Raw genomic sequence first — 25,399 nt, 5'->3', positions numbered from 1 at the left:
CATAGTCTTTGAGAAGTACGCTATTGGGGCTTCCGAGCCATTGGGCAGTTCATGGCTGAGAACTGCCCCCACCCCGTAAGGCGACGCGTCGCAGGTCAGTCTGATGGGGAGCGTCTCGCTGTATTGGATGAGGACGCTTTTGGACGTCAATAGTCCTTTGATGGCCCGGAATGCCGCTTCCTCTTCCTGGCCCCACTTCCAGGAAGCCGATTTCCCCAGCAGGCGGTGGAGTGGCTCAGCAACTGTGGCTTTCTGTTTTAAGAAAATGGCGTAGAAGTTGAGCAACCCAAGGAAAGCCTGAAGCTCCGTTTTGTTTTTTGGGCTTGGAGCTTCATGGATTGCTTCCACTTTTGATTTGGTGGGGTGTATGCCTGTGCTATCAATGAGGAAGCCCAGGAACTCGACTTCCTGTACTCCTATGATGCACTTGTCCCGCCTGACCCTCAAACCCTTGGCCTTGAACCGCTGCAGGACAAGCCTGAGCCTTTCAAGGAGTTGGGCTCTTGAGTCACCGGAGATGAGCACATCATCGAAGTAAGGCACCACCCCTGGAACGCCTTGGAGAAGGCGTTCCATCATGGATTGGAAGATACCAGGGGCAGCGCTGACTCCAAATTGGAGGCGGTTACATTTAAATGCCCCTCTGTGCGTGACAATTGTCTGAGCCTCCGCCGTTTTGTCATCCACTGGCAGTTGCTGGTAAGCCTGGGCCAGGTCCAGTTTCGCGAAAATTGATCCAGATCCCAGGGAATGCAGCAGATGTTGCACCACTGGGACTGGGTATGCGCTCTGTGCCAACGCCTTGTTGATGGTGCAACGGTAGTCAGCACAGATGCGCACAGACCCATCATGCTTCAGTGGGGTCACAATGGGGGTCTCCCATGAGGCATGATCGATCGGTTCCAGGACGCCCTGGGAGATCAGCTTATCCAGCTGTTCATCTACTTTAGGCCGCAGGGCAAATGGAACTCGGCGGGGCTTGAGCCTGATTGGGGTGATTCCCTTATCCAGATTAAAAGAGATTGGCCTCCCCACAAATTTTCCCAGCTTACCATCGAAGACTTCCTTGAACTCTTCGATGATGGAGTCGAGTTCGTCCCTGCGGATCTCGTGGATGCCCTGAAGTGAAAGTCCTAGCGGCTTGAACCACTCCACACCCAACAGGTTCGGTCGGCTGTGCTGCACGATGGTGATGGGTAGCTTTCCATCGAAGTCATTGTACTTCACGTGGATGGTGGCTCTGCCTAGGATTTCAATGGGGTTCCCGTTGAAGTCCACAAGTTTGTCTTTCGGGGCTTTCAGCTGGGTCCTTTTGTATGCCGGTTTCAGCTGTTGTAGGTGCTGCCAGTCCATGATGGAGAAGGCGGATCCGGAGTCTACCTCCATCTTGCACGGGGACCCCTCTGCTATCAGCGTCACGTGGAACTTGGTGGTCCCCTCGTCGCTTGTGTGCGCAATGGTGGTGGTCTGGTGCACCGTTCTGTTTCGGGGATATTCCTCCTCCCCGCGCCGGGACTGGTTTGAGGACCATTTGGATGTCCTCTGATTATCTTTGCGATTTTCCCGGAATTGTGGTCTGGGCGGTTCCGGGGCTGGGTCTGTGGCTCTGCAGGCCTCGGCGATGTGGCCCCTCTTCAGGCATCGGCGGCAGGTCGCGTCCCTCCATCTGCAGTTTGCCCTGGGGTGGTCGCCTCTGCAGCTGCCGCATCGCTCTCCCTGGTCGCCATGCTGTGGGTTTTCCCGCCTGGGGGGGCGGGACACCTTGTGGACGGCCATTTCCCCATCAGACTCGGATTGAGTGGTTGCCTCGTCTGATGAGGTCGGGCCCGACTTGTGGATCTTATGGATCCCTCTTGCTTTTACCATTGCGGCGGCTGCTTGCTCCGACGTTTCAGCCGCTGTTGCCTCGTCGAGGACGTCTTTAAGCGGGATCCTCTTCCTGCTGAGGAATTTCTTTTGCAGCCCCACATCTCGCATTCCAAAAACAATGCGGTCCCGGATGGCATTGTCCACATTGTCGAACTCACAGTTGGCAGCGAGTTGGCGAAGCGCTGCCACGAATTCCTTGATGGATTCACCTTCCCGCTGGTTTCTTTGCTGGAAGGTGAACCTGTTTGCGATGGGGGTGCCTGTAGGCGCATAGTGCTCCTGTAGGACTTCCTGCAGGTCGTTCCAGGACATCTCCTCGATGTCCCTGGGTGCCACGAGGTCAATCGCCATCTCCAGGACGTCCGATCCGCAATGAGCCAGGAAGAGGGCTCTTTTCCTCTCATCATCGAGGTTCTGGTATCCATTGCCTCGCAGGAACTGCCGGAATCGGACCATGTATGACCTCCACTTCTCCCGGGATGGGTCGAATGGGTTCAGCGCGGTCATCGGGGCTTGAGGGGTAGCCATTCTGGAAGTCGCTGTGGTGTAGTGACTTCAGCTCGTTGGGCGATCGTGCCGTGAGTCTTTCTCAGGTTCTCTTCTCTAGTCCTTCGTCGCCAGTGTTAGATCAGGCGCAGGAACAGAAGACGTGACCAGCTCGATACATGTAACAGCTTTATTTACAATGTAACAAGTAAAAGAAGACTGCTGGCGCGCTGCCGGAGCTCTCCTTATATTCGCTCCCGGCAGACGCACCGCCCCTAGACAGGGATTCAAATCTCCCGCCCGATGGCTGGCAGCCAATCAGGGCGGATGTCCTTATAAGGACATAACAGGTCACACCCAGTTTCTTCAATCGTGCATCATATGACGCAGCCTCCAGACACCTTATCATCTTTGTTGCTGTTCTCTGCACTTTTTCTAGAGTCTCAGAATCTCTTTTTGTATCGTGGTGACCAGAAATGTACGCAGGATTCTAAGCATGGCCTCCCTCGGACAGTACAGATTCAAGGTAACTGACTCAGGGCTATCTAGCAAAGCTAACCAGGGACTTCTGGGAATTGAAGTCCAAGGTTGCCGAGCAACACTACTGTAGCCAGCTGTAATTGTAAGATAACATTGGCTCTAAGTGTCAGAGTTGACCTGGGGTAACTTAGGATGACAATCCCCAGCCTAAAGACCTCGTGTGCATCCTCTGGACCTTTTCGCACAGCAGGCAGTTTTCATCCTTTGAGGCTCTGGGAAAAGCTGGTCAGTGAGCTTAAGGGATGGCGTGGGCTCCCTAAAATTTGCATTAAAAACATTGGATCATAGCCAACTGTCCTAAATGTCAGGCCACATGGGGGAAGAGTTTGAGTGAGCTATGGATGAAAGCCCTCTGGTCTCCATGCTCCTCACATGCCAGATGTGTCCATCAGGTCAAAAAAGTTGCATGGCTCTTTTTAGACCCTGGGCAGATTTAGACTTTGAGTAAGAATCCAGAATGAAATCAAGGGAGGTGGGAGTGTCCCTGGACACCAAGAAAGGTCTCTAGGGACTGAGAACGTTGGTGCTTGTGGATGCCAGAATCCCTATTCAAGTGGTTATTCAAACTTCTGTGCTGCTAAAGAATCCATGAAGACGTTTTCTGCCCTGCAACAAAAGTTTTTGAATGGTATAATTTAGCCCTTTCAACCCCTCCACCCAGGGCAGGTGTCCTTATTCCATTCCAATGGTTCTCCAATCTTTTCTAAACTTCCAGCGATGGAGTACCCAGAACTCTGGGAAGCAGGCTGGTGGGTCTATTGAGTAATTGATTCTGTTATTCTCTCTCAGGAAATCCCTCATTTCCAGATTGGATCTCTCTCTGACGAGCTTCCACCTGTTGTTTCTTGTCCTGCCCTTGGGTGCCTTGGAGAATAAGTGGAGCCCCCTTTCCTCTGTGACTGACTCTCAAGTCCTGGAAGAGAGCTATCCTTTGATAGAGCTCCCATTCAATATATATGATTTAGCCTCCCGACCCCTGATCATCTTTCTTGCTCTTCTCTGCATGCTTTCTGGGGTCTCGGAGTCTTTTTTGTGTTGTGGTGAACAGTACCGGACACCGTATTCCAAGTGTGGTCTTACCAAAGCAGTATAAAGCAGGGCTAACATTTCACCCAATCTTGATTCTCTCCCTGTTGATGGAGCCTAGGACGACGTTGGCTCCTCTGGCAGCTGCAGCACACGGCTGGATGAGTTGCTGAACTACAGGCTTCTTAGCCTTGCTGATCAAGGGTTCTGCTTTGAGGGATATGAATGAGCCAGGATTTTGGCAAATAAAACCATATTTCTTTTATTTAAATATTTACAACAATAGCTTAGAAATGTCATGAAAGAAAGATGGCCTCTTTAAGCAGCTGATGTGCAAGAGGCTGTGGAGGGTTTTATAACTCGTCTTCCAATCACAACAACCAACCAACTTGGGAAGGAGAGAAATGAATAAAAACAGTTTTATAGGGATTTGTTCTTCTTCCAGTTTCAAAGAGGAGAAATGGAATGGGTTTTAATCGGCTTTTTAAAAAAACAGAAGTTTTTCATATAACCCACATTTCTACCTTATTCAGCAGGGGACAAAAAGACCATCAAGACGGGGGTTGCGCCTGAATGATCAAAGCCTTTTCCCCCTTGTGTGGCACGTGTGACACATAAAAAAGGGGTGAGGTTTTGACTGTGTGATCACAGCTGCCATCTCAACTTCTTTTGGGCACCTCATCCTGTGGACCCCCTACCTGGCTTGCAAATGAAAGATATTTAAGATTAGTTCACAACTGTTAGGGGCAAATAAAAATGCCTCTAATTTTTTTTAATGAGGGTTTTGCCATAATCCAACTATTTCTGCTACAAAATCTTTGTGTGTGTGTGTATGTGTGTGTGTGTGTGTGTTGTGCAAATATCAACTCCATTGACTCCCTTGCATTTCTCTCAGCAACAGGACAAAAACAGTTTATATATATACATACATACACACATACATAAAAAACCCCAACCTTTAATAATTCTCAGAAAATCTTAATCCACAACCTTTCCACCTTTCTCTGTCTCTGCCATCTCTACTTCCAGCCTCTCCTTTGATTAACCTGACTGCTTTTTCTTTCTTTCACCCCACACTCTTTTCCACTAGCCATCCTGGTCTCCTTTCTGTAAACCTGTGAAGGTCCTGGGGGGACCCCTCCCCGAATTCCAGTTTCTGGAGTTCTAGACCCCAACATCTCTGGAGGAATGGACTGCCTGCCAATTAAGCTAACAGTAACTGGAAATAGTAATGGGAGGAAGGTGAACTCTGAGGGGTCAAAAAAGTCAAGATGGTGGCCACAATGTGTGATGAAAGCCCACCTTGCTTTTACTCAGAACAGGGCTTTGACTGCAGAGCCATGATTGACCCCTTGACTTTCTTGACCCATTCCTGTAGCCATCCAAGTCTACATTGTGCAAAACTAAAACACTCTCCGTTTTAACAGTGTGATAAAGGCTTCCCTCTACATCTTCACTCTTGAATGAGAACCACCCAGAATCTCAAACATCCTACTCTGCTGACGGCTGACAACTGTGCTTTACTTCTGCCTTCACAAGCCCTGGGAGGAGTAAAGAGGCCTTGCAATCCGAGGCAGGAGGAGCGATTGTGATGGGACAACCTCACATGACTCTTGAACAGGGTGATTTGAAATCGGAGTGTCTGCCAGAATGCAAGGCAGGGAAACGGCCATTCTTGGCAGTCATTTCATAGATCTGTACAGCAAATGAAACAAGGTTTTCCTGACATTTTCCTCAGTGGGGTTTGGGATGATCCACGCTTGGCTGCATCTGGAGCCCAACCCTTTCTTCATCTCAAGGGCTTATGCCGGGCTTTGCCAATGCTGGAACAGCAGGCATAAGTCACCCACACACAGGTGTGGGCGTGTGCACACACAGATCCAGGGACAAAGCTGAAACTTCAAGCCAAGGCAGAGGATGAAAGCCTAAACTGAGAAGAAGGAGGAGACCGGAATAGCAGCTAAAACTTTTGGATTTCCATGTGATGCATCCAAGAAACAAACTATTGTTAATAATGAATAACAGCTTTGTGGCATTTTTCAATGTGCTTTCAAAAAAAGCAAAACAAAATTGTGAAAACTCTAGAAAGGCAAAATTATTACTTCATTATTAGGTTTGGTATGACTTTTGAACCAAACTGAACATTTTTTGTGTAATTTTTTCTTCCTTCCTCCCTCGTCATCTCTCCATGAGGTAAAGCTGGAAAATGTACAAACGCTTCAGCTACAAGCAACACACCGGAAATTGTGCTAGACAAACGCTGCCTCAGAGGGACACACTTCCTGTTCTTTGTCATGGGCAGGAAAAGCTCCTGCTGCTTGAATGTGGGCCTGCATGTGGGCCAGCTGAGGCAGCCGTGAGATTCTTCCCATCCCCTATTTTACAGAAGACCTTCACCCCTCCCTCCCTCCCTCCCTCCCTCCCTCCCACCAGGTGGGGGCCCTTAAACAAAGGTCTCCTCTGCCAACATGAAGCTGTTGTGCTCCTCAGCTTGGACGCTGGGGCAGGACTGGCTTCTAAGCCACTCCATTCTGCCCCGGATCAGTTCCTTCTCCACCATTTCTGCTCCTGTTGGGGCAAAGTCTTTGGGGTTGTCCTGGCTGAAGTATTCCCGGACTGTGTTGCGAATGGAAGCTGGGAGAAAGAAGTGGAAAGTGCCACTGCCGTCCTGGCTGGGCTTCTCTTCCAGATGTGTCAGCAGCTGCTCTGGGCCTTCCGCCAGAGCAGCCCTTTGTGGAAGCTTCTCCTGTGACGAACAGCCCATAGGTCCTTGGTGGTACCTCCTTGAAATGGAATGGAGTACCAAAGGAGTGTTTTGTCCATAAAAGACTGTCTGGGGAATATGAACCCGTACAGTTGGTAGGCTCTTGGAAGTGCCTTCACTGCTGCTGTGTTTTCCATCTGAGCTGGTACCCTGGTTGCTCACAGTTACAATGGCTTCCTCTGGCACCACTGGGGAATCCCTTGGACTTCGCTCTTTGGGGGCCATGTACACTGTTATCTTGGTGCGCTTCAAACTCTCTTGGCTGTGAGGAGCAGGTTCTGCACATTTGACCTCTAGGTGCTTCACAGATTTCTCCCTCTGTACATCCTGGCTCACTGGAGCAGAACCCCCAGGAATATGGTGCCTGCGGTCAGGGTCTTCAGAACCGTGTCTCCCAAGAACCAGAGAGAGCATCTCGGTGAACTGCAACTCCTGCTGGCTTTTGTCCAAGTTGTCCTCATTTCCTAGATTTCCAGTCATCCTAAGGGGCATGAAAACCTGCCCCTGGTCTCTGCCGTGGCTTTTCTCTTCATCCTCCACTTGCCTGACACTGTCACGGCAAGAGTCCATATTGCCAGGGCCTCGGGGCAAAGGAGGAGCAAAGGGCTTGTGCCATCCTTTCAAGGGCTTCTTAGGCTCTTTGGGGGACAAAGCATGGAGCCTGGTGGAAGTACCAAACATGAAGGGCAGGCTCGAGACATCCATGGGGCTGAAGGCAGAGGACTCAGAGCAATAGGAGAAAGCGCTGTCTAGGGAGCTTAAGGAGGAAGCTGAGGGAGAAGTGGTGGTGGAGGACAGGCTGGAGAAGCTGGACCGGTTGGACAGGCTTGTTTTCTGAGTGCTGACCTTCTTTGCCACGTGGCTGCACAGAGGTGACCTCCAGAAGCTTTGCCTTGCTCTGCTCAGCCCGGGGCTCAAACCTTCATCAATGAGCTTCTGACTCTCCAGCTGCAACTGCTTGAGCCTATGGATGTAATCGCCGTGGCTATGCATGATGGTGGCATCACAACTGGATTGGCGGGCCACTGGCTCGTGGTCCTGGGCAGGGAACTGAGAGCTCAGGCAAACACTGGGCTCTGAGGAGCATCGGTTCCTTGCAGGGCTGAGCGAACTGATGGAGCCGAGAGAGCAGAAGGAGCTTTCTTCTTCAAGGAGGTCATAACTGTCAGTACTTGCGTTCTTCCTGGCTTTATTCTGGTAGCAAGCAGTGATCTCACTGAACAAATCCCAGTCTTCTTGCTCCTCACTGAGAATCAGCCCTCCGCATGGGCTGAACAGGCCATTGTCTCCTTCAAGCCCGTAACGTTGTTGGCCTCTTTCTTGGTAAGAGGTTGCATATTCCATCTCATCTGAGGAATCGTTGTGCTGAACTGCAGAGTGAAGAAAGAATGTTGAAGGACAGAAGATGGTATCTATGGGAGCATTTGTTGCCTAAGCCTGCCCAAGTGTCCCTCCTCCACCACCCCATATTCTCTCTCTGATATTGTGTGGAGGGTTAGCAGATTTTAAAATTTACTAAATAAGTTGGCCAAGTAAATTACTAAGAAATGCATTTTAAGAAATTTATTTTAAAAGGCATTTTCACAGACAGGATGGCCTAAGAACATTTCCAGTGGTGTGACCGCATCTTGTTGAGAAGCAGATACAAATTCAACAATAAAAGATGCAACCCAGGCAGAAAGTGGTCATTTCCTCTTTGGTCCTTCTCTTCTGCTAGTCATTGGAGTCACGATCAGATGAGGATGCCTTTAATGGTACGATAATCTGATTTAATAAAACTTTTCTCCTGCTTCTGATTGGTTGATGCTTAATAAGAACAATTTCTGATTCATTTCTTGATGGATTTAGAGTGCTGCTTGTGGATATGCCTGATTTTAATTCTGAATACTATTTTAGGGCAGGCCATCTGCAGTTTCTCTTCAGCTAAAAAGTTTTGATGAGGGTATGTAATGAGGAAGAACCAGGTTCTGAGAATGTGAGACATTGGAAAGACTCTTGTTTAGAGTTGTCCCTCTGTGTGTGTGTGTGTGTGTGTGTGTATATGGGTGTGGCAAAAGTTAAGGTGGTAGCTGCAAGCGCATGGCTGAAGCCCCATTCTCTTTCCACGTGTTCTGACCATGCAGTGCACATAAAAAGCGGAGAAGGTTTCAATTGTGCAGTTGTAGCGCCTTCCTTGATTTTTTCAAATTCCCTCTACAATTGGCCCTGCTCTCGTTAATGCTGTTAAATGTGGCCCACATCTTTGTGTACCTGGAAAAGATAAAATGAATTAATACTCTAGCAACGATCTTACCTAGCAAGTCATCCGCACTTCGGGACTTCTTCTTCTCTGGCTTTTGGAACAGGGAAGCAATGTCTCCTCCAAAAACTTCAGCAGAGTTCTCAATTAGGAACTGCACCAACATGGCCACCTACCAAAAGGAAGAGTCCCAGGTCAGAATGGGAGAAGCGGCCTCGGATGTCGCACTAGGAGCACCGAGGAAGACAACAGCCCCGTTTGCATAACAGGCTAAGCCAGAATGTTTGGTCAATTTTTGCTTATCTAACAATCCAGATTTACAGTATACAGGTTGACATAACAGAACAACAGAATTGGAAGGGACCTTGGAGATCTTCTAGTCCAACCCCTAATGTATCAACCCTAATGCCAGACTGACTTCAGACTTGCCCAAACTGTTGAGGTCCAGATGGGCCGAAGTCCAACTCTCTTCATTTCCAGCCATTCCCACCGATGGCCAGGATGGTCTGAAGGGGCTGCTCATAGCTCAGCCTGCCTGGGCTGCAGGTTGGGCAAGTCAGATTTTCATCCTGCAGTTTGCCTCTCTGGGCTCTTTGGGAAAAAAGCCCAAAGCACAACGTCAACTTTGAACATGCTGAAATTATTTAAATGCAGAGTGGCCTTCAACAACTTTGACCCCCATTTTTCTGTCCCAAACCCCCACCCTCTCAAGGCTTGCATGGTAGGCTATGGAGGAGGAAAGAAAAATGAGCGGGGAGGAAAAACCCTTGTCCTTTGGGATCAAGTGACTCTTGGGAAGAGCAGATTTGAGAACAGATGAGATCACCTTCTTGGTTGACTTGCTTTCCTCCTCGGGTCCAGTGGGACTGGGAAGCCACAACATGTTGGGGGCGATGCAAAGAGCCAGGTTGAAGGCATTCATCTGATTCTCCACCGCATTCTGCTCAATATGGTGCAAGACGCCAAAGAGGTGCCTGAGCAAAAGGAGGTTGGCCTCCGGAAGCTGCTTCACTAAGCTGCCCAAAGAAAAAAGACCAAGAAGAACCGTTTGAGAGCCCTGTGTGCTCAGTGTGGCATCGGCATAGATACTCCTCAAGCAAACTGCTTGGGTGGGGGGACTGGAGTAGGGAGCCTCCCCTGCCTGGGAGTCTTCAGCAGAAGACTGGGGAGAATTCTAGGAACCTGGAGGCCAAGAGAAGAACTCGGGAAGGCTGTCCTGTCCCTCCTGCTGGGGAGAGAAAAAGCTCCCCCACTCTGTGATCAGGAAGAGAGTTCCTGCGCAGTGGCAGAAGAGGGGCTTTCCTTCCTTCGGACAACTGATTGTCTGAACTGACCGATGCAAAACAAGCAGGCCTCCACAGAGAAACGTGTCTTGAGCTGTAGAAAAGTGAAAGGCACAGACTACGGAGACCTTGTCAGGTTCATGACTTTACAGGGAAGTGGAATCTCTGGTTGCTCAACCCCAGCTCTTAGCAGCTCTGGCCAGCATGAAGATGCGGAGAGATGCTGAAGACATTGTGCAGTGGCACTGGGCAGCTCACAGGTTGCCAAAGGTTACGCATGATATGACCACCCTGAGCACCTTACCAAGCAATGAAATACACATGCTCTGAACAGCTCCATGCACACGATGAAACCCAGCCTCACACAGGCGTCCATCCCTCGCAATATGTAGCTGATTTGGGTGAAACCAAAGATCGTGAGAGAAAGCACCACCCACCTCTGGATGGCTTCAATCTTTTGAGCTCTGCTTTCCTTATCCATGGCTTCCATCCACAGATTGTGCATGTCTGAGGACAGAATACTGTCAGGTATATTTCGTAGAAAGTCCTAAATTTAAATACAGATACGTAGAGTAGCTTGGTTAGTCACACAATCACCAAGTTAGCTTTGAGTTTTCTTTGAAAGCACTTTTATCGATCGAGCCTCCAGGAATCAGCAGCAGCAACCAAACAGGACTCCAGCAGATAGTTAAGACTGCAGAAAAAACAACTGCAGCCAGCCTGCCTTCTATAGAAGACCTATTTATTGGGTCAGGAGGAGGGCTGAGAAAATGTCTACAGACCCTTCACATCCTGGACATAAACTGTTTCAGCTTCTCCCCTCGGGAAGCCGCTGTAGGGCATTGCATGCCATGACAACTAGACACAGAGACAGTTTTTTCTCTTATGCCATCACTCTGCTCAACATCTAATTCTCACAATGCTGTCTAATGTCTATGTGTATTTATCCATGTAGTATGGCTGTAATATTATTATTTATCCTTATTACCTTCTTTACTGCCCCCACTCTTATTGGTATTATTATTATTGTTGCTGTTGTTGTTGCTGTTGTCATTATAATTCTGTTGCTTTGCATTTACATTGAGAGCTTCTGCACTGGAGATAAATTCCTTGTGTGTCTAACCACACTTGGCCAAATAAAGTATTCAACAAAGGTCTCTCTCCCTCCCCATATTGGAGCAGAAACTGATTTTCTGAAGAATGGAGCCCTCTTACCTCTAAGTGCTCTGCCCATCCTCTTCTGCTTCACCCTTCTTTGCTGAGAGAAAAGAACCTTTTCTGAGCTGTGCAAACTCACTAGCCCACATGCCACACGGGTACCAACAAGGCAGCTGTTGGACCAGTATTCGTTTCTGCTGCAGGCAGCATCTTTCCAATGGCCTGGGTTCCTGGAAGGCTGAAGCCCAAGACCCTTGGGCCACATTGGACTTGGTACAGCCAAGCTTTGCTGAAATTCTTTCCCTGGGATGGCTACCTCTGACTTCAGGTCCTCTGTCAGCCTCATTCAACACAGAGCATAGAAGAACCAGGTTGGAAGGGACCTTGGAGATTTTCTAGTCCAAAGCCCTGCCCATGGCAGGAGACCCTACCCCATTCCAGACAAGGGTTACCCAATCTCTTCTTGGAAACCTCCAATGATATTTGATGAGGAAATTAAATGAGTTTGGGGTTTTAGTGGGTTTTAAAATAAACTAGCAGAAAACACAAAAATGCTGATCTCACAGAATGGTGATATGTTGACTAAAAAGTTTGTCTTTAGGGTTGAGAAAAAGGTGAAATATTGGGGGGTTATATTGACACACACAAGCACTGAACTATTTCAAAATAATTATGTGCCTCTCTGGAATGATATTAAAAAGGACTTATTAACAGAGGTGGTATTCAGCAGGTTCTGACCAGTTCTGGAGAACCAGTAGCGGAAATTTTGAGTAGTTCGGAGAACTGGTAAATACCACCTCTGACTGGCCCCGCCCCCATCTATTCTCTGCCTCCCAAGTCCCAGCTGTTTGGGAGGAAATGGAGATTTTACAGTATCCTTCCCCTGCCACGCCCCTGCCACGCCCACCAAGCCACGCCCATAGAACCGGTAGTAAAAAAATTTGAATCCCACCACTGCTTTTTAAGATGGGATAAATTGCACTTAACATTATTGGGTAGAATTTCTGTAATGAAGATGAATGTTTTACCAAAGCTGTTTTTTTTGTTTTTGTTTCAGACGTTACCAATATTTGTAACCGACACTCCCTTTAAACAATGGCAGAGGGATATTTCAAAGTTTATATGGCAAGGGAAAAAACCAAGAAATAGATATAAACTACTGCAAAATGTTAAGGAAAAAGAGGGTTTACCAGACTTGAAACTGTATTTCGATGCTTGTTGTCTGGTCTGGCTAAAAGAGTGGGTGAATCTTCAGAATAAGAGGCTGCTTGAGTTAGAAGATCATGAATTAAGATTTGGATGGCACTGTTATTTATGGTATGACAAGGTTAAAGTAAATGTTGATTTCTACAATCACTTGGTTAGATGAGCCATTCTAAGAGTTTGGAATAAATATAAAACAAGATTTTCTACAAAGATGCCTCTTTGGGTGTTCCCCCAGGAAGCTTTTTTAAGAAAAGAAATGCTGGTGAAACTGGACTGATAGACTTATGAAAAAATAGTATCTTTTAACTTTGGTGATCCTATCCTCAAGTCTAAGGAAAAGTTAGAATCAGAAGGGCATGACTGCCACTGGTTTACATATTTACAACGGAAAGAAAGATTTAAATGAGACAAGAAGAGCCATGGATTTGACTTTGTTAAAAATGAATTGGAAACCCTGCTGTGTGGTAGTGATGGATATATTATTGCTGGGGTCTACAAAATGTTATTGAGTTTGACTCTGGAAAGTGAATATGTAAAGCATTGTGTGATTCAGTGGGCAAGGAACTTTGGATATAACGTAAAGCTTGAACAATGGGAGAAGATGTGGCAGAAAGGTTTAAAGTTTACATTAAACTACAATTTATAAGAAAAATGTTGTAAGATGATGTATCATTTAACGCCAGATAAGCTACTGAGAATGCATATGTCAGGTTCCTGTTGGAACGCTGCCATTCCGAAAGGGAGGGGGGATGCTTCTTGGGGTTGATTGCTTTGGCTTTTGCTGTAACCGCATGGGAATCAGGGAGGGGGACTGGGACGTCAGGATGAATTCCTTCCCAGACGGTTCCAGGCTGTTACCCAAGGCCGAGGGGCTCAGGATGACCTGTTATCACCATCCCACCTCGGAGTACTCAAAACAGCTTTGTGGCATCATATTGGCGTACTGGTGAACATAGGGCACTGGGTGGGGGTTGAACAGGGGAAATTAGCTTAATGCTTCACACGGGAATCTTCACACTCCGCCTGACTTCTCTGGAATCATTCCTCTCAGTAAAAGTTCTTTCCGAAATACCATTTGTTTCATGCTTTCCTGAGAAGATACCTGAGGCAGGTCCTTAGATTATAAAGGTATTTCACATGAATGTTGGAAATACAAATGTAAAGATGTATATCATTTGTGGTGGACATGTGACAAAGCAAAGAAATATTGGAGTAGGATTCATATTCTAATACAGAAGATTCTTAAATATAAGGATAATATAAGGAATACAAGGATAAAACCATAAACTTTTTTCTTGGGTTTAATGGAAAAAGACTTGGAAAAAAAAATAGGAACTTTGATGTTATGTACTGTATGTTGATGGCAACAAGATTACCGGTACTTTATGACAAAAATGGGAGGACGCTTCAATCCCCACAATGGACGAAGGGCTGCAAAAGCTGATGGAGTCACAGACAAAAACTCAATTATTTTTGTTTCTACTGGGAAACTGCTTCTGGACTTTGTACTTGAGGGGGGGAAATGAAACTTTGATTTTGGGTTTTACTGATTAGATAAATCTGTTGTTATAGAAATGGCTAGTTTATACTATTATGTAAAATAAAAAGTTGAGGTTTGATGTTACTGTCTTATTCTACTGCACCAAAGGGAGTTGGAAGTCAGTGCCTTTTCTTTCTTTTTCCCTTCTTTTCTATACTTTTCTCTTCCCTCCCCTATTTTTCCTATTATTTGCTTTTGTATTTTTGTACTATAAACTAATAAAAAGAATAATATATATAAAAGAAAACCTCCAATGATGAAGCACCCACAACTTCTGGAGGCAGACCAATCCATTGATTAATTGGAATCTCCAGGACTTCTTTTGTTCTTCCACCCTCCAGAAAAGATCATTCCCTGGGCTCTTCCTTCACCCACCCTCACATCCTCTCCATGTCAGAATAAAGTCACACAAACTCTTCAGCCCTGCTGTGTTCCCAGGCGTTCCTTCCGTACTTTTTGCCTCGTGTATCTCAGGACTTTGCTTCCAGGAGCTGGACTGAGAACAGCTGAAATCTGAGCTTCAGCTAAGCTCAGATGACTGCAGCAAGAGCAGGCACGCAAAGGGTTGCTTGTCATCTAGTTACTAGAGGAGAAAGTGTGTCTATTGGAGTTTAGAATCTTTTTAAAAGGATTTTTAAGAGGCTCTGAGCTGCTCTACCTAAAGATCTCTTGTTCTTTGGCAACTCCTCAGTTATTGCACCCACATTCATAAGTGGTGTATCTTCACTGTTACTTTTGGGTTGTGTATCAATCTTCTACCTTCATTTCAGCATTTCTGGGATAATACATATTTCTAGTCTTACAGAAATATTTCAGAAGTTCTTTGAAATTCTTCTACTATTTCCTCAAGGCAATTTCCTTTGCCTTAAAGCATTTACTTTGATCAAAACCCATCTTTTGTTATTTTATATAAGGGTTGGGAATTATGGGAACCACCTTTCCATGAACTCTGAGTTCCCACATCACTCTTAACTGACTTCTGTGGTGACCCACTTTACCGTAATGATTGCTGCCGCCACGAAGACAGATTCGCCATCCACTTGGACATCGTTGCCCGAGTTGAGCTTCTCCTTCAGCTCCTTGCAATTTTTGGCATTGGCAGAGCGCCTGAAGATGCCCCGGGTGGAAGGACCTTCATGGTAGAGCAGATACAAAATGTCCTGCAGGTGGTGAAGGCAAAGATCACACTGTCACTGTAATACTTCTCTAAAATTATTGTGCTGTGCTGGTTGGGGAATACTGGAAGTTGAAGTCCACACATCTTAAAGTGGTTGAGGCTGAGAAACACTGCTCTAAGGGTTTATCTAAGAAATCCAGTTAATGAAAACTGGAGAAAGCAAGAGCCAAATAACACTAGGGCCATTTGCTTCTCCCAGAGGGTGGGAAGCAAGACTAGAGGCAACTCTTAGTCTCCCCTCCCTTTGCAGTAGGATCTGGGATGGAGGCACCCAGACTGCTCTGTCCATGTCTTCAGTTGAGCTTTGGTCTCCACTCAGGCAACCTCAAGGGCGAAGCCCCCTCCATGCTAGGACTACAGGGAGAGCACTGGCTCTCCCCCCCCACCCACATCTTCCCCTCCACAGTGGCAGATGGATAAAACCACCTGCCACTTATAGAGATGGGAGAACCTGGTTGTGTTGAAGTTTTCACACAAACATAGCCCCCTCAAACCCAAACTCTGGTAGGTAAGCCGAGAAGCACATCTTACCATGATGGGCTTGGGAAGAGTTCCGTCAGGACACACCGATGTTAAGGACAAGCCAAAGAGTTTCCGGGGGTTGGTTGGGGACTGAGAGGCAGGACTGCCTGTCGGGGTGCTGACACTTCGCCGAAGAGCCCAGTCGATCAGGGACTTCTTGCGCTTGAAATGTTTCTGCAAAGGGGCTGAGAGCACAAAGGGACACGGGTGCAAGTGGTCAAATGGCCTTTGCATTTCAGGACAGCTCCTGGTCAAGAAGGCTGGTGGTCAAAAAGGAACAACCGAAGCCGTGAAAGGCTGCTCATGAAGACCTGGATGGGAGACTTCTTGTCCGATGAATGTGATGTATTACTGCAGTTTTATCCTATTTATTGTCCCATTTTTCTCTCTGCTAGTTCAAGGCAATGTACACGGGGATCACCTCCCATTTTCTACCCACAATAACAACTCTGCCTGCTGGGTTGAACTGAGAAAGAGCAATTGATAAAAACTGTTGAGGAAGCTCCATGTCAGAGCATCTTCACCACAAGAGCATCCTGCAGTCTTTTTATTTAATTGGATTTCATTCCATCCCCCTTTTTAATCAAGGTAAGAATATCAAAGACTTCACGACCAAACGCCGAGCCGTTTTCTGGACAGCTAAAACCAGCAGGCAACAAGAGGGTTGAACTTGATTGGAAAAGTGGCCCTGAGCCAAGAAACCCTGTTTTCCCTACAGCCTGATGAACATTTTGTTGTACCTGGAGGGGGGGGGTTCCTGCTCTCCCTACTCCACCCCACCCCACAGAAAGAAATGAGGCTTGCTGATTTGGCACCAGAAGAGGGGAATAATTGGAGGCTTCAGCCCTGGAGCAATTGGGCTGCTTTGCCCTTCGGACAGTATCGAATTCACAAACAACAGTCAGAACCCCAGTTTTTCCCTGGATTTGGCCTGCTGGAGAAGTCCCATTTCTGCCTGAGAAATCACTCGCTGATAGGGCGGGGGTGGTAATATATCCTCCTCGGCCTGATTAGATCACAGTCCCAGGAAGCATTAAGTCACCTTGCGTGGCCAAAGAGGCTCAAAAGTTGCCAAACAGGCCATTAATGGCCAGGCAGCCTCTGCGAAGGGTTGGGCTGCCCAGCTCTCCATGGTCTGTAGGGCTGCTTGGGCGGCTTTCCCAGGTTGCCTTTGCGCAGACAGCCAGGGCTTCCAGTGGGACGCTGGCAAAGTGAAGAGGGTCTCGCACCCATGTTGAGAAAATGGCCTTAAAGTGACGGTGGGAGTGTGCTGAGCATGGGAGTTTCTCTCTGTGGCTCTGAACCTTTACATAGGCATGGGCCACATTGTAACAGGAGACCTCACTCTTCCTCCCAGCAAGTGAGATCTTACCTCTCCGCAACTGCACCGGAGCCTGGGGTTTGGGCTTCAGGATGAACTGGCACCGCCGGTCTGTGGGCAGCTGGTCCAGCAGTGACGCTTCATACTCCTCGGGAAGCAGCAGACTGTTGCTGGGGCCTCGCATCTGGTCCACAGAGCCTCGGAGGCAACCCAGGATAATGCTGAAGGGATGCTCGTGTCCTGCGGCAACAACAGACCGGTTGCATCATCTGCTGAAGGCAAAGAGGCCTGGCGAGGTTTAAGTTTGGGAAATAAAAAGCAGCACAAGAACTGACCCACTGGGATTCTGGTCCATATGACTGAAGGAGGCTGAGCCTAGACATCCCCTCCCCCCCCCCATGTCCAATGCCCAGGGGAAGGAGATCCAACCGATCAGCCCAGGAAGGCCCATCACAGTTACTGGTCAAATCAAGTCAGGGAAAAACCTTCGGTCCTCAGAGCTCCGATTTTAAAATTGGTTTGACCCCATTCACTTCAAACTGCCATAAACTGAATTATCCCATCCTGAATTGCCCAGAGGACTCCCTGACTGAGTATCTGCAGAATGACAAGTGACCCAAGCCAGTTGTGGTCCAGCTGTTAAGCAAGGAAATGAGATCAGACTGAAGCTAAAAGGGGAAAAAACTTTCCTTGACAGCAAGACTTTCCTGATAAGAATGTGTGGCTGAAAAGCAAACAATTATTTGCGTCACAAGTAGATGAAGCCCCATCATCCCCCTGCAAAAAACCCTCCACCACGGATCCACTTCCGAGAAGCTTTCCCAAATGAGAAGAGAGGTATTCATGTGAAGGAAACGGCGGTGCGAAGAGGGGAAATTGTTCCTTTCCTGTTAAAAAGGATGCTGCCAGCCACCCAACCACCGGAATATACGGAACCCCGTTTTTTCCTGCCAACGGCTTCTGGGCTCCAATGCAGAGGAGAGCACAGAAACCTGCCTGCCAATGCCACCCTGGTACCCACCCAATTCCCCACCGCAGGGGTTCTCAACCGGTTGTCCGTGGACCCCTGGGGGGGGGTCAGCAATGTCATCACAGGGCTCTGCGATGGGATGTGGAAGTTGGAATGTAAAAGGGGTAAATATTAAAGGGCACGGACCATGTTTTTGTTGTAGCCTTATTGGGCTGTAATGGTCTCAATGGGAGATGCTGGGCTTCTTCCACCCCACTGGAGAAAAGGGCTCACCAGGGGTGAGGTGTGTATAAAAGGAGCAGGACCTTGACTGTGCAGTCATGGCACCGTCCTGAATTTTGTTTAAAGCCCCCCCCACCCCCACTCCTTGGAGGGCAGCCCTAGGACTTAGTTCTAGCTGTACAAGGGGTCACAATTGAGACCCATATCGAGCAGAATTTGCCTCTGCCAATGAAGCAAATTCCTGGGAACCGCAGTCAGGCGTTCCAAAGAATGGCCAAGGAGTCCACAAAGCGGCAGGGGCGGCTCTTCTCTTCCATAAACTCATGGCGGCTCTCTGAAGGTCTGGTCTACATAAAGACAGGGCGGTGTCATGCCCCCGTCACAGTCTGAATCTGTGGGGGAAGATGAGCTGGAACAAGAGCCGACAGAGATCGAGAGGGCAGCTCCATTGGCCTTGGAGGAAACTGGGGAAGGGCAAAGTTGGTCTGGGCAAACCTTTTCAGGATTAGAAAGGCTGCAGACAGGGAGGAGCAGGAGAGACAGAGCTCAGGCGAAGAGCAAGGACCACCCCCTCCTGATTCTAGAGCATGGAGAGAAGAGAGAAGGCGAGACCAACACAGGTTGAGCCAGCTACGAAGGAGGAGAATGCCCCACCCCCCCCTTCACAAGGCACACCTGGGGACCGAGATGTAAGGAGGTGCTGGTGGGAAGGGCATTTGTCAGGAACAAGCGTTGAATCTGTGGAGCCTTATGTGCACTTGCCAATGCCTGGAGATTACTGTGCTCTGTCTTGTGGGGCTTGCCTGGTTTGCCTGCTTCACTGAACTTCTTGCTCTAGTTACTCTTTGGCTAACCTGGCTTACTGGACTGCTGGCCCTGGTTACTGAGGCCAGCAGTCCAGTAATGAGCCGAGGTGGGGGCAATATGCTATTTAGTATACTGTCTTTGGTGTAAGCTGCCCAGAGTCCTCGGAGAGTGGGCGGCATAGAAATGTGAATAATAAATAAATAAATAAATAAATAAATAAATAAATAAATAAATAAATAAATAAATAAATACTGTTTGGCTAATCTTGCTTACTGGACTACTCGTAGCCAGAGGCTGCTGAAGGTGCAGGTGAGAGCTTTGCTCCAGGACTTGTAGTAAACGTAGGGACGTTTGGGGGCAAAGTTAGAGCAATAAAGGGGAGTTAGACCTGTTCTCTGTCTGTATTGTTTTCATGCCACACCCCAGGTTATCCCAGGCGTGACCCTTCCTGTGTAGACCCCCCTACTTCAAGGCTTCCATCCCGCTCCAAATCCTGCACCATTTGAGTTCCAGTTCATGAGGCTCCCTTTGGGCCCACAGCAAGGGCTCCCACTGCAGGCAGCTGAGATGGGCTCCCTGGTTTTCTGCACCACAGGGACTGCTCTGAAGAGAAAGGCCCACATTAGTCTGCAGAGACATTGGGTTTTTTTTGGCAATGGGGTCTTCTCACCTGTTTCAGCTCCAGAGGTCATAGTCCCAATTATAGTCCTTTGTCAGTTATGAAACAGCCTTTAGGAATTCTGAGAAAGAGTCCTATGGAAGAGGTCGTTTCCCTCTTGGCCTGTCCTCCATTTCAACAGGAAAAGCTTTTGGACTTCTTCCCATTTAGCTTCAATCCAAAATGAGGCTCAAGGTTGCACTAGATACATGGAGAAGGGATGGCACCCCAGGTGTTGTCATACCATCAGGACCACATCTCTCTGGCCTGCTGGCTGGGATTGATTGACAGGAGGGGGTTCAAAAGCATCTGAAGGGCCACATATTCTCTACCCCTTGTCTATAGTACTGTGTGTGTGTGTGTGTGTGTGTGTGTGTGCATGATTTTTATTGCACTAACAAGAAGGCTTTTTGGCTAGAACAATACAGAAAAGTTCTTCCACCCCACTTGGCTAAGGTGAACCACCAATCCCAGCTGCAGCTGCAAATGTTCTCCCCACTCCCATCTCCGTTCAAGAAACGAAGAGTTCTTACCAATCAGAGGGTATGCAGGATTGTCCCTTCCTGAGATTACCCAGAGGTGATAGTCACTTGGTCTACCCTGTGAATGGAAAGATAGAAGAATAGTGAAGATCAAGTTGTAGAATGAGGAGAGCAATTGGATGCAAAACAATAGAAAGAAGAATAAGAGGCCATGCCTGGAAGTGGGGGAGGGGGGGAGGGAGGGAACCAGGAAACCCAGGATTATAAATCTCACGTAAAGCAACCAAGTGCTGACCTTGCAGGAGAGGGCAAGACAAACAGTTGGGAAGATACAAGTCCAAACAAAAATCCATTGCGCTTCACCTCATTTATGCAAAGGTTACAGGGCGAGCACAGCTGGGTCAGTGAATTTCTCTTTAATTTTACACAAACATACACATATACACACTCTTGTAGCCAAACAACGATAAATATAGCTTGCAACTCCATCCTCTCATAGCTGTGAAAAGGACAACTTGGAAGAGGCTTTTGGGGCAGCAGTTCTTCGTGATCCGCCCGGTGAAGATCATCTCATGGACTGTGCAACTCAGTTATGCTCCTAAGTAACACAGCCTAGACCCCCATGAGCAGTGGTGGGTTTCAAGTAATTTAACAACCGGTTCTCTGCCCTAATGATTTTTTTCAACAACCAGTTTGCCAAACTGCTCAGAAAGTTAACAACCGGTTCTCCCAAAGTGGTGCGAACTGGCTGAATCCCACCACTGCCCATGAGGCACTACGGCATTCCGACATGTAAATAGGCCATCTGCTTGCATGACTAGAGATTTCCTTACAGTGACCCTCTCAAGGAAAGAACTTCCCAGCTGTAATCAAACAGAACATTTCACCAGCCATGGGCTCAGCCCGGCCAGGCCAAAGATGGCCACGCAGGACAATACTTGTGAATAATTGCTTGTGCACAAGTTACCTTAATAAATTACGTTATGATTTATACAGGACAACCATCTGTTTCTTTGTGAAGTATCCAGCGCTTAGGGATTTTGCAAAGAGGATTTTAATGAAGATACTTCAACTACTTCAGCTGGCTTGCTTCATAGGCTAAGTAGGAGCCCAACTGGACAGCTGGACCTGTGGTCTTTCTCTCTCTCTCTCTCTCTCTAAGGAAAAACGGGAGCCATTCCCCTCCCCACCAAGATCTCTGAACCATTTTCGACTGCATGTTACATTTATACTTACAGGAACACCCAACTGTTCTGTGGCCTTTTTGATAATATTGTCAGCAGTTTCCATGTTGGAGATGCTTAATGCCATGTTCTGAATAAAACAAATATACATCTTAATAATACCTAATCCTTTCTGAAAAATAATATTTTAATGAATTAATATCATTTATTTATTTATTTATTTTATTAGATTTATATACCGCCCTACTCCCAAAGGACTCAGGGTGGTGAACAGCCAAATAAAACACACAAATGACAAAATTTAAAAACAATATAAAATCTGATTAAATAATTTGGCCTGTGACAATTTAAACAACCCCAATGTTTTTAAGACAAATTTAAAATTCATCATTAGAATTAAAAAGGAAAAGAAAAAGTTAGGCCAGGCCGGCCTGTTGAAAGAGGAAAGTCTTGAAAGCGCGGCGAAAGGTGCGTAGATCCGGGATCCTCCGTATCTCCAGGGGGAGCTCATTCCAGATAGCAGGTGCTCCCACAGAGAAGGCTCTCCCCCTAGGGGCCGCCAGTTGACACTGTTTGGCCGATGGCACCCGGAGGAGCCCCTTTCTATGAGAGCGTACTGGCCGGTGGGAGGCTATTGGTGGCAGCAGGCGGTCCCGTAAATAACCAGGTCCTAAGCCATGGAGCGCTCTAAAGGTGGTAACCAAAACCTTGAAGCGCACCCAGAAGACCACCAGAAGCCAGTGCAGCTCGCGCAGGAGAAATATGTTTCATCATATGAAACATATTTACAGCAACGTTCTTTATTTCTTTATTTATTTTTTTAATTTGATTTATATGCCGCCCTTCTCCGGAGACTCAGGGCGGCTTACAACGTGCTCAGCAATAGCCTTCATCCTTTTGTATATTTATACAAAGTCAGCTTATTGCCCCCACAAACTGGGTCCTCATTTTACCTACCTTAGAAAGGATGGAAGGCTGAGTCAACCTTGAGCCTTGGCGAGAATCGAACCTGCAGTAATTGCAGGCATCTGGTCTTAATAACCAGCTTAATAACAGGGTGCCTTAAACCACTGTACTACCAAGGCTCTTGACATATAAGATTACTAATTTGTCACATTATGATATTCTAGCTCTGAATTCCAAGGGACTTGCAAATTAGCAATACCCATTTTGAGGAAGCCCTGGGTTTTCTATAGCAATAAATAGCTTTAGACTGCAATCTGGAAGCTTCAAAAACCGCTAATTTATCAGATCCAAATTTTTAAAAAATCAGATTTTACTTGAATATATTGCCATTCTGAAATCTTGATTGATTGATTAAATATTTTGTGCCACCAAGTCAACGCTGACTCCGGCAACCAACGAGACACACCAGAATGTGGCTCCTCAGATCTTCCATGGCCACTTGAATAGACTCTGTCCACCTTCATGTTGAGGGTCTTCTTTGCTCTTTTCTTCCACCTTTCCCAGCATCAAAGCTTTCTCTAGAGAGCTGGATCTTTGCAGCCGTGCAGGATAATTTGAGCCTGGGCACTTGTGCCTCAAGTGAGAATTCTGGTTTGATTTGTCAGATAATCCATGCACCCGTTTCTTGGCTAGCCACAGTATTTCCAGGAGTCTTCTTCAATATCAACATTCAAAAATGTCAGTACTCCTCTTATCCTCTTCTTCAAAGTTCAACTTTTGTTTCCCTGAAGCATCAGAAGACATCATCACCGCTTGCAAAATCTGATCCTGTAGCTATGGCCACATCCCAATTCTTCTTGCAGTTGTAGAATGGTTTTGAAGATGTCATTAACAAAAACTTGGTATTAACATTTTTCTTCTGCCCAAGTTCTTAAACAAACAAATAAACAAAAAAGTCCAATGCATTTACCTTGATCCTAAAGTGTCATTCTTGACATGGAAGCAGGGATTGAATTTAAATTCCTTGATTTTTCAAATATGTTTAACAGTCTTTAATGATGGAAAGACAATTGAATTTTGGCTAAAAGAAATTCTCCACCTATTGATGTTATTTTGGAGGCTTGGATCCCCTCAGTCATTAGTTTAAGTTGCAGTTTTTCTTTCAGCTTTTAACAACAACAACAATAATTTCTTTATTACTCACAGAAGAGCTTTTCTCCCTGTCCATTACCAAAATCTGCATGGGCAAACTTTTGGCGTACTCAGTCTGCTTCATTTCATAGATGTGCCTGTAATTCAAATTTTGATGGTGAGTTAAGAAATGTTGTGCTGCACAATATATTTGTATTAAGTTGAGTAGAAAAAAGCCATTTAAAGATTTCTGGGGAATATTACTATTCCTCTGCCTGGGAATTTTGGAACTCCCACAGAGATTTCATTGGAATTCCATTAGGTGAAGATGAGGATTGGCCCAAGGTGATGTCCTACCTCATGAATGCCCGGAATGACTAAAATGATGAAAGCCACTATTGGGTGGGGTGGAAGGAGCAAGTATGTCATAAAATGAAGCTGGCCTTCCCCATTTTCACAATCTAAGAGCCTGTAGTACAGTGGACTAAAGCACTGTTATTAATAGATTAACATCTGCTGCCTGCAATTACTGCAGGTTCGAATCTCACCAGGCTCAAGGTTGACTCAGCCTTCCGTCCTTTCAAAGGTAGGTGAAATGAGTACCCAGATTGTGGGGGCAATAAACTGACTTTGTATAAATATACAAAAGTATGAAGGCTATTGCTTAACGCATTGTAAGCTGCCCTGTCTCCAGAGAAGGGCGGCATATAAATTAAAGCAAAATAAATAAATAAATAAATAAATCTGGATTTCATCTCTGCTGAAATGGGAGCAGGCATAAAGGCAGGGAATCTCCTGCCTCTAAACTCATATTCTTGGCTCTCGATCAGGATGCAATAACACAGAGCAGAAAAGAAGGAAGAAGGCATCTCATACCAGAGCAGCATGGACAGCCATCTTTCCTTCACTTCCGAAGAGCTGGAAATAAAGGAAAAACATTGAGGCAGGACGGTATCACATAGCTTTTGTCAACTTTACTATATTAATCTGCAAACGCCCAAATCTTATGTGTGATATGGCTCTCGGTTCTCCTTCTGCCAAGGAGGAAACACTTGAGGCGTCCTACATCCTTCCTGGCCTTGAAGACTTCTGCCTGTGGGTGCAGAGGCTCCCCAGCAGACCTCAGCAAGCAGGAAAAGGCTGCTCCTTTTAATTAACCAGCCATTGGCCGTAAAATCCAGGCTGATGTAGAGATAAGATGAGCAAAAGGAAGAACTTTGCACGAGAGAATCAACTGATTATAAAGAGGGATTATAAAGAGCAATATGTTGTAATTGCTTTAAAGAGGGTGAGAGTGCAACGTGGTCTGTGCACATGGGTGGACATACAGATGTGCTGCAATCGTAAGAGGATATGTAAAACACGCATAGGTATTTACTATGTACTGACCGATATGTTGATCCTCCACAATCAAATATAGCTAGGAAAAAATGATGAACTGCAGCCTTTCATGCTTAATTACCCACAACTCTTCCTTTGGTCATATCCTATTCAGGGCTGTTCTACGGGTAGTCCTCGATTTACAACATTTCATTTAGTGACCGTTGGAAGTTACAACAGCACCAAAAAAAAGTAACATGGCCATTTTTCACACTTATAACCATTGCGGCATCCCCATAGTCATGTGACTCCTATTTCTGGTGGTCCTACTGTCCTGGGGTCATGTGATCCCCTTTTACGACCTTCTGACAAGCAAAGTCAATGGGGAAGCCAGATTCACTTAACAATCCTGTTATTAACTGAACAACTGCAATGATTGACTTAACAACTGTGGCAAGAAAGGTTGTAAAATGGGGCAAAACTCACTTAACAAATGTCTCACTTAGCAACATAAATTTGGGGGTACAATTGTGGTCGTAAATCGAGGACTAGTGATTGTCACTTTATCTCCCGTGCACGCCCATCCCT

At 46.7% G+C, this 25,399-nt stretch overlaps 1 protein-coding gene across 2 annotated transcripts in view; it reads right to left on the bottom strand.

Moving 5' to 3' along the window:
* Window positions 1-4,167: 4,167 nt before the first annotated feature.
* Window positions 4,168-25,399, bottom strand: part of LOC139322907 (rho GTPase-activating protein 20-like) — a 64,067-nt gene continuing 42,835 nt past the window's right edge. For both annotated transcript variants that reach the window (XM_070952163.1, XM_070952164.1), the window contains exons 5-15: window positions 24,368-24,409; window positions 23,565-23,649; window positions 21,507-21,584; window positions 20,322-20,388; window positions 17,183-17,371; window positions 15,820-15,995; window positions 15,110-15,271; window positions 10,645-10,754; window positions 9,751-9,940; window positions 8,979-9,096; window positions 4,168-8,055 (exon numbers count right to left, since the gene is read on the bottom strand). In XM_070952163.1, the coding sequence (XP_070808264.1) occupies window positions 6,365-8,055; window positions 8,979-9,096; window positions 9,751-9,940; window positions 10,645-10,754; window positions 15,110-15,271; window positions 15,820-15,995; window positions 17,183-17,371; window positions 20,322-20,388; window positions 21,507-21,584; window positions 23,565-23,649; window positions 24,368-24,409 (2,908 nt within the window). In that variant the 3' untranslated portion in view covers window positions 4,168-6,364. The remainder of the gene's footprint in view (window positions 8,056-8,978; window positions 9,097-9,750; window positions 9,941-10,644; window positions 10,755-15,109; window positions 15,272-15,819; window positions 15,996-17,182; window positions 17,372-20,321; window positions 20,389-21,506; window positions 21,585-23,564; window positions 23,650-24,367; window positions 24,410-25,399) is intronic.

The sequence above is a fragment of the Pituophis catenifer genome, unplaced genomic scaffold (assembly GCF_029215685.1).
Source record: "Pituophis catenifer annectens isolate HBS135680 unplaced genomic scaffold, rPitCat1.0.hap2 SCAF_11, whole genome shotgun sequence".
In the NCBI taxonomy this organism is placed as follows: domain Eukaryota; kingdom Metazoa; phylum Chordata; class Lepidosauria; order Squamata; family Colubridae; genus Pituophis; species Pituophis catenifer.
This window is presented reverse-complemented; position numbering and strand designations above follow the sequence as displayed.